We start from the raw sequence: 9815 nt of genomic DNA, 5'->3' as shown, positions 1-9815 counted from the left end.
ACTGTGGTGAACATTTTATAATGTATGTAATTGTCTAATCACTATGTTGTACACCTGGAACTTTAAGTCAACTATATTTCAGTTAAAAAAATAGTTTAAAAAGAAGCATATGTTGCATAGAAACTACTTAATAGATTTTATATACAAAATTGTTGATCGTATTTTCCGTTGGTTAGTCTGAACATGGGCTTCCCCCCCCCCCATTTTTTTGAAAGTTTCTAGAGTAAGTAATCATATTATTAATAAATTTTTTTTCAGACCTGAAAAAGTATGGTAAGTCATAGGTAAAGGGAAACTAGCAGAATCTGTAATAAATAAGCCAGGAATTCAAAGAGAGAGTTTTGAGACAGTTCATGGAAGAGTGGCATTTTAATAAATAGACATATGTGACAGAGGTAATATCATGCTGTGTCTAAAAAATGGTGACTTATGAAATCATATGAAAAATCCAAGGCTAAATAAGCCAATATGGGGCATGTCTGAGTATTTTGATGATGAATGTAGACCATGAGGTTAAAAAGGTACATTAGGATCATGTTATCTAGGAGGATATCTTAAATAATGTAAAGTTTGTTGAATATATATGCCTAGGTCACTTCCTAGAATTTGATTTATAGGGGAACTAACAGTCAATTTAGGTAATACTGTTAAATAGGAGCTCCCTGCCCCATTATAGTATATAGTATAATACACACTACTAAAAATCTGGAAGGAAAGAAGTATAATTTTTGTAATGTGGGTTGAAAATTGAAGTCTAGAGTTCATTTTTTCATAATAGCATTAGCCTTAACTAGGAGAACAATAAAGAATCTGGGTGTTTTAAGGAACAAGTGACATCATCTTTTCTGTTTAAACATCAGCTTTCTCCATAGAACCTTCCTCAGAGCCCCCAACACCTCCTTGTTCCTCAGGCTGTAGATGAGGGGGTTAAACATCAGGGTAATGATTACATCAAACACAAAGAGATGCTGGTCCACTTCTGAGGGGAGAGAGGAACGTGGAGTCATGTAGATAATCATGGCTGGACCAAAGTAGAGACTTACCACACCAAGGGGGGAGGAGCAGGTAGCTAGAGCTTTGTTTTTGCCCTTAGGGGAGTTCATGTGGAGAACATTAAAATAGATGAGGATGTAGGAAGTCACGATGAGTCCAAAAGGGATGAGAAGGAAAGAAATGTTGGACAGTAACACCACTTTCTCATAGGTTGAAGTGTCCTCACAAGAGAGCTTCAGAAGGGCCATTACCTCACAGAAGAAATGGTGAATTTTCCTGGAGCCATAAGTAGAGAAGTGCATTGTATAAATTGTGTGCATTAATGAGATGCGCACACCCCCAGCCCACGAGCCAGTGACCATTTGCATACAGGCTCTGGGTGTCATGATGACCGGATATCTGAGGGGGCTACAGATGGCCAAATAGCAGTCAAAGGCCATGAGAGTCAGAAGAACACACTCAGCCACTCCTAGCATCAAGTACAGAAAGATTTGGACTCCACAGCCAATGTGAGAGATAAACTTGTGTCCAGAGAAGAAGTTAGTGGTCATCTTGGGCACAGTGGTGGAGATTAACATTAGGTCCATGAGGGAGACCTGGCTGAGCAGGGAGTACATGGGAGTGTGGAGGCAAGCATGACCCCAGATCAGCAGGGCCAGGATGGAGTTTCCTTGGATGGCCACCCCAAGAATCAGAAGGACAATGGAGATGAGGAGTCTAGGATGCTGGGAGTCAGAGAAAAAGCCAAGGAGAATGAAATCTGTGGTGAAGGATTCATTTCCTTGCTCCATGCCTTAGTCTACTGACTTGATCTGGAGGATCATGGAAGAAAAACAGAGTGTTACTACTCTTCCCATATAAATGCACTACTGATTTGAATCCATTTGGAAACTTGAATAATTACTGAGCAAATCCAAATATGTTGCAATATATTTGAATGTGGGAAAGATTAATGGTGTGTTATCTATTGTTATTTAAAATAGTGTTACCAACCCATCTGGCAGAATAAATAATGCGAATGAAGAATAGTGATTTTTAAAAAATTTTTTATTGTTATGTTAATCACCATACATTACATCATTAGTTTTTGATGTAGTGTTCCATGATTCATTGTTTGTGTATAACACCCAATGCTCCACGCAGAATGTGCCCTCTTTAATACCCATCACCAGGCTAACCCATCCTCCCACCCTCCGCTCCTCTAGAACCCACAGTTTTTTTCTCAGAGCCCATCGTCTTTCATGGTTCGTCTCCCCCTCCGATTCCCCCCCTTCATTCTTCCTTTCCTGCTATCTTCTTCTTCTTCCCCCCCCCTTTTTTTTAACATATATTGTATTATTTGTTTCAGAGGTACAGATCTGTGATTCATCAGTCTTGCACAAGTCACAGTGCTCACCATAGCACATACCCACCCCAATGTCTATCACCCAGCCACCCCATCCCTCCCACCCCCCATCACTCCAGCAACCCTCAGTTTGTTTCCTGAGATTAAGAATTTCTCATATCGGTGAGGTCATATGATACATGTCTTTCTCTGATTGACTTATTTCGCTCAGCATAACACCCTCCAGTTCCATCCACGTCATTGCAAATGGCAAGATCTCATTCCTTCTGATGGCTGCAAAATATTCCATTGTATATATATACCACATCTTCTTTATCATCTGTCGATGGACATCTTGGCTCTTTCCACAGTTTGGCTATTCTGGACACTGCTGCTATAAACATCGGGGTGCACGTACCCCTTCAGATCCCTACATTTGTATCCTTGTGGTAAATACTCAGTAGTGCAACTGCTAGATCATATGGTAGCTCTATTTTCAACTTTTTGAGGAACCTCCATACTGTTTTCCAGAGTGGTTGCACCAGTTTGCATTCCCACCAACAGTGTAGGAGGGTTCCCCTTTCTCCGTATCCCCGCCAACATCTGTCATTTCCTGACTTGTTAATTTTAGCCATTCTGACTGGTGTGAGGTGATATCTCATTGAGGTTTTGATTTGGATTTCCCTGATGCCAAGTGGTGTTGAGCAGTTTTTCGTGTGTCTCTTGGCTGTTTGGATGTCTTCTTTGGAAAAATGTTCATGTCTTCTGCCCATTTCTTGATTGGATCATTTGTTCTTGGGGAGTTGAGTTTAAGAAGTTCTTTATAGACTTTGGATACTAGCCCTTTATATGATATGTCATTTGCAAATATCTTCTCCCATTCTGTCGGTTGTCAAGAATAGTGATTTTGATCATATTTTGTTACATTGCTTGGCACAGTGTTGCTATCATTTCTGAGGATTACAGGTGTAATTTGGTATAAAAATTCCCCTATGTCTTGGTGTTGTGATATAGACTTTTTCCAAAATGGACATGGTTTCTAATGCACAACCACTGATGGGACCTGGAATCTCTGCATATTTATTGCTTTTAGATTAACCACCTATGTCTAGATTTATCCATAGGGTACTCACAGATGCTTGATCAGTCATGGGTGGGACATTTTATCTCTCTAATCGGGACTGGCCTGGAATGCCTCGAAAATGACTTCAACTGGTTCACATGGTCTTTGTGAGTCATCAGCCAATGTAGACTGATTAGAGGAATATTTGATCATTTTGAACACCGTTTATCTGTCATGTTACTTTTTCACTATACAACAAATATACCCATTTGTGCAAATCCTTCCATAATATTCTGTGTCATCTTATCTAAATTTTTGGCTTTGTTCCTCTATGTTATTGTCATTTTGTACCATCTCCTTGTGGATGAGGATGAGGCAAGCAAAACTTAAAAAAAGTTATGGCCAAGAACTGTGTTGATGTAGAATCAGGAAGGAATGGATTCACAGAACCTTAATAGCAATTTCTCATTCTTCTGTACTGTGTCTTTTAAAAAATATGGCTCATCAGCATTTTTAACTCACAACACAGTTGTACATCCGGGTACTAAAAAATAATCATAAATCAATACAATTGTTCACTCAAAATTCTGAATATTTTATTAACATGATACCAAATGGACATAGCATTATGATTATTAATTTTTAGCTATCCCATAGATATAGTGTTAGGGCTTCAGTTGTCAGGCTCTTCTCTGGTCACATTGGAAGAGCCTAACTGTAGGAGTTAAGTCAGACACAAATATTCCAGAAAGCATTCTTCAAGACATTTTGTAAAATGGTTGGTGAAACATTGCTTACTCTATCCTTCCCTAGTAGGTTCTTATTTGAATATTAAAAACCCTGAAAAATGCTATATTAAAAAAGAAATCTCTTCAGGTTTTTAACCTAGAATCTTCTATACTTTGATATCAAATGTGTTTTTCCGATTACCCTTATTAATACCCCCTAGTCTCTTTGGTTTGGTGGAACACTATTCTGGAAATTTTGACCTAGATTTAAGGACATGAGTAGCTAACAAGGTGTTATATTTTCTTTCTAGAAATTCTAAATTAAATAATTTTTATTTTGGCATGATTTTTTAATGTTCTTGCTAGTTGACAAGGAGCTCTGGCTACTTTACCCTGGAGAGGTAAAATCTACTTTTTGTGAGAACAATGAGGAATAAATAAACAGAACAAACAGAAACCACATTTATGATTATTTTCTTGTTAGTGTAAAAGCTTTTTAACTACTTTGCCTTAAAATATAAATAAGTACAATATATTGATGTCTTGCTTTTATTTTTTATTTTTTTACTTAAATTCAGTTAGCCAACATATAGCACATCATTGGTTTTTGGTATAATATTCAATGATTCATTAGTTACATCTAATACCCAGTGCTCATCACATCACATGCCCTCCTTAATGCCCATCACCCAGTTACCCAATCCCACCCACCCACCTCCCTTTCTGCAACCCTCAGTTTGTTTCCCCAAGTCAAGCGTCTCATATGGTTTGTCTCCCTCTCTTGCTTTTAAAATAAATTATAGGAAACACAACAATATTTCATTGAGTAAAAAGAAATAATTTGGATTTCTATTACTGCTGATTCATGTAGAAAAATGTAAAGGAAAAGAAAAGGAAGGATAAGAAAGTGTAAGAGGGAAAGAGAGACATAGATGGCATCAGAGAATCACAAGTAGGACATATGAGGGGAGAGGTGTCATTTCCTTTCACTCTTACACAACAAAGTGACGGCTTGATAAATGTCAGGCACTTTCTAGACACTGAAGATACAGTAAATAACCAATTATTTGCCCTACAGGAACCTGCACTTTTATGAAATAGACAAACAGAAAACAAACATACAAATAATAGGATTTCAGGTGATGACAGTGAGTATGAAAGAATATGAAATGAGAGCAAGATATAAAATCAACACACAGAAATCTGTTGCACATCTATACACCAATAACAAAGCAGCAGAAAGAGAAATCAAGGAATTGATTCCATTTATAATTGCACCAAAAACAATAAGACACCTAGCAATAAATCTAACCAAAGAGGTAAAAAATCTGTACTATGAAAACTATAGAACACTTATGAAAGAAATTGAAGATGACACAAAGAAATGGAAAAATATTCTATGCTCATGGACTGGAAGACAAAATATTGTGAAAACGTCTATGCTACCCAAAGCAATCTACACATTTAATGAAATCCCTATCAAAATCCCACCAGCATGTTTCACAGAGCTAGAATAAACAATCCTAAAATTTGTATGGAATCACAAAAGATCCTGAATAGACAAAGCATTCTTGAAAAAGAAAAGCAAAGTTGGAGGTATCACAGTTCCAGACTTCAAGCTCTATTACAAAGCTGTAATCATCAAGACAGCATGCTACTGGCACAAAAACAGACACATAGATGAATGGAATAGAGTAGAAAACCCAGAAGTGAACCCACAACTCTATGATCAACTAATCCTCGATGAAGCAAGAAAGAATATTCAATGGAAAAAAAGACAGTCTCTTGAACAAATAGTGTTGGGAAAACTGGTCAGCCACATGCAGAAGAATGAAACTGGACCATTTTCTTACACACACACACAAATAAATTCAAAGTGGATGAAAGACTTAAATCTGAGATAGGAAACCATTAATATCCTAGAAGAGAACACAGGCAGCAACCATTCTGACCTTGGCCAGCAACATTTTACTAGCCACATCGCTAGAGGAAAGGGAAACAAAAGCAAAAATGAGCTATTGGGACTTCATTAAGATAAAAAGCTTCTGCACAGTGAAGGAAACAATCAACAAACTAAAAGGCAACCTAAAGAATGGGAGAAGATATCTGAAAATGACATAATAGATAAAGGGTTAGTATCCAAAATCTATGAAGAACTTATCAAACTCAGCTCCCAAAAAACAATCTAGTTAAGAAATGAGCAGAAGACATGAACTGACATTTTTCTAAAGAAGACATCCAGATGTCTCACAGACACATGAAAGATGCTCAACATCCCTCATCATCAGAGAAATACAAATCAAAACCACAATGAGATAAAACTTCACAGCAGTCAGAATGGCGAAAATTAACACGGGTAACAACAGATGTCAGTGAGGATGCAGAGAAAGGAGAACTCGTTTACACTGTTGGTGGAAATGCAAGCTGGTGCAGCCACTCTGGAAAACAGTAGGGAGTTTCCTCAAAAAGTTAAAACTATAACTACCCTATGACCCAGCAATTGCACTACTTTTGTATCCCAAAGGATAAAAAACACAGATTTAAAGGGGCACATGTACCCCAATGTTTATAACAGCATATCAATAATAGTCAAACTATGGAGAAAGCCCAGATATCGTTCCGCAGATGATGAAGATTGTATGTATATAAAAATGGAATACTACTCAGCCATCAAAAAGAATGAAATCTTGCCATTTGCAACAACATGGATGGAGCTAAAGTGTATTATGTTAAGTGAAATCATTCAGTCAGAGAAAGACAAATACCATATGACTTCACTCATATGTGGAATTTAAGAAACCAAACAGATGAACATAGAAGAAGGGAAATAAAAAGAGAGAGGGAAGCAAACCATAAGAGACTCTTAACTACAGAGAACAAACTGAGGGATGATCGAGGGAGGTGAGTGGCAGTGGGCTAAATGGGTGAAGGGTATTAAGGGAGGCACTTGTTGTGATGGGCACTGGATGTTAAATGTAAATGATGAATCACTAAATTCTACACCTGAAACCAATTTTACCATATATGTTAACTAACTAGAATTTAAATAAAAACTTGAAATTAAAAAATTGAATGAAAAGATACACAGAAGATGAAAGCCTTCTATGTGTGTTGGGAGTGGAAGAAATAGGAATAGAGACCAAGGGTTCCTAGCTGAATATCATATGTAAACTGCTTTGTTCAAGTGCCCTTGCCCTTTACTTTGATTTTTGACTTCCAAAACCTATTCACCTGCTGGCACTACTAACTGATTTCCCAAAGCACAAGCTGACCTCTTTCTTCAGCCCCTCAACCTCCATCTCTACATACAACCAAAATCCTAAAGCAACTCAACAGAAATGTAGTGGAGCTGGCCTTCAGATAGAGTGGAGATGGCCTGTGCAAGATTAAAATAGACAGTACGAGTTTCCAGCTCTGGATATGGTGATAATGGGAATTATCTTAGAATTACATAAGTAATTTTAAGTTTGGAAGATTGAAAAGATGATTTTCTATCATGATAGCATTGTGACAAGGTAAGCAAATGAGCTCAATTCATCTCACAGAAGAGCAACTGGATGAGAGAACACTATCAGCTCTGTCCTGGGTCATATTGGCCTTCATGCATATATGTTGAATTTATAAATTGAAGCATGAGCTTAAGCATACATTATTTATTTATTTATTTATTTATTTATTTATTTTTTTTAAAGATTTTATTTATTTATTTGACAGAGAGAGAGACAGTGAGAGAGGAAACACAAGCAGGGGGAGCGAGAGAGGGAGAAGCAGGCTTCCTGCCGAGTAGGGAGCCCGATGCGGGGCTCGATCCCAGGACCCCGGGATCATGACCTGAGCCGAAGGCAGACGCTTAACGACTGAGCCACCCAGGCGCCCCAAGCATACATTATTTAATCTATAAATCTGTAGCCAATGTTTCAAATACTTATGATATGTATTGAATAATGTAACATGTTTTGGAAAAAAAAAACTTGTCCTGTTAGAACCTCTGTTTTTAAAAACCACAAAGTTGTCTTCAAATACACCTCTGGGAAACAAGGATTTCATTTATGTTTATATACAGATAGTGTAACTATTTTGCTGATAGGTTTAGTACCATTATAATCTGTGTATCAGTAAATACAACTGATCTATGTAACAATCAAAAATATAATCTGCCCGGGTTCTCGTCATTCACTGAATTCTCATGCAACTGCTAAATTATCCGTGAGGGTTTTATTGTATTTTTTAAAAAAATTTTTATTTATTTATTTATTTATTTATTTAAGAGAGAGAAAATAAGAGCACGAGTGGGGGGAGAGGTAGAGGGAGAACTCCCTATTCTCCCTGCTGAGTAGGGAGCCCTTGCAGGGCTCAATCCTGGGACCCTGGGATCATGACCTGAGCTGAAGGCAGATGCTTAATGGACTGAGCCACCCAGGCGCCCTTATCCATGTGGGTTTTAACATACATCTAGGCGCTTCTTTGTAAAGTGCTTTGAAGATATTACCACATGTAGAGTATCGCAAATTATTTCTAACCCTTATGTCTCCCCACTGGAGCCTAGGACAATGACTTCTTTCATCTGTGTACTACCTGGTCATCATGTGTGTCCATTCTTGTCACCTTCTGGGGAGTCTCAATTCTTCAACATTTTCCTTTGTATTCTGCAGCTCATTATGTCAGACATTAGGCTATTTACAGTAAAGACTTTTCAACTGATGATCTTGGTGAAGTTGGTGCTGCACACTCACAGCCAACCCAGGGTATCTCTGCTAGTGCATAAAGCAGAGATTAAATACAGCACTGTGCCATGGGATCTCTGGGGAGTATTTTGATTCTGTCCTGCCCAGTAGGTAATTAGCTCAGGTTTTAGGGGGCATGACTGAATTCATTAGGAAGAAAAATCACCCAATCCTCTCTTCTGCATCATGGTGGTTAAGGAGAAAAGCAAATTTTAAACCCAGCTTACCTCTTACTACCTGCATGATCTGGGCAGTTTCCAGGAACACACTCATTTCTGTTTCCTCATCTACAAGTTGGACATAACAATAACCTTCACATGGGGTTATTGTCAGTTAAAAGAAACAATTCATGTTAAGATGTGAACAATACACCTTGCCTGTCCACAAAATAGCTAATATTAATCTAACCTGAATTAACTGAGATTTCACAGGTAATGGATGATTTCAGTTCATGAAAGTAAACAAAAAATGTTACCAGTTCATACACTAAGACATAATCAGATCAGACTGAGGGTCTTATGACATGGCTAATCTAGGGGAGGAACCTGTGTTTTGGGGAGGAGAGAGTCTGACTGACAGGTGATGGACAGGATGCACCAATATTCAGTAACTTTAGTGGAAATCCCTTCCTTTCTTCCACTTCATCACAAACTGTCACCAGCTGCTGGAAGTCACTTCTGAATCCACGTTGGGTCTAATTCTTCATGTTTGTACCAATTCCAGTGCACAGAGTTGTTTATGATTCTCCTTATTCTCCAAAATGCCTTATAAGTTCTTTAATGCTTTTATAAATTTTTATTTTTTATTTAAATTCAATTAGCCAACATATGATACATCATTAGTTTTAGATGTAATGGTCAACGATTCATCATTTGTTTATAATACCCAGTCCTCATTACATCACGTGCCCTCCTTAATGCCCATTACCCAGTTATCCCATTCCCCTACCCCTCCCTTTCTGCAATCCTCAGTTGTTTCCCAGA

At 37.9% G+C, this 9815-nt stretch overlaps 1 protein-coding gene across 1 annotated transcript; it reads right to left on the bottom strand.

The window, feature by feature from the left end:
- Window positions 1–836: 836 nt before the first annotated feature.
- On the bottom strand, window positions 837–1784 carry LOC113928635 (olfactory receptor 2V2-like). The gene has a single exon (XM_027604484.1). The coding sequence runs from the start codon at window positions 1782–1784 to the stop codon at window positions 837–839; it is 948 nt and encodes a 315-aa protein (XP_027460285.1).
- Between the last annotated feature and the right edge of the window lie 8031 nt (window positions 1785–9815).

This window comes from Zalophus californianus, chromosome 5 (assembly GCF_009762305.2).
Source record: "Zalophus californianus isolate mZalCal1 chromosome 5, mZalCal1.pri.v2, whole genome shotgun sequence".
In the NCBI taxonomy this organism is placed as follows: domain Eukaryota; kingdom Metazoa; phylum Chordata; class Mammalia; order Carnivora; family Otariidae; genus Zalophus; species Zalophus californianus.
Note: the sequence above shows the minus strand (reverse complement) of the source record. Positions and strands in the feature narration are given on the sequence as shown.

Excerpts from the sequence above, each read along its gene's own strand:
- LOC113928635 (XM_027604484.1), bottom strand. The coding sequence starts at position 1,784 with ATGGAGCAAGGAAATGAATCCTTCACCACAGATTTCATTCTCCTTGGC.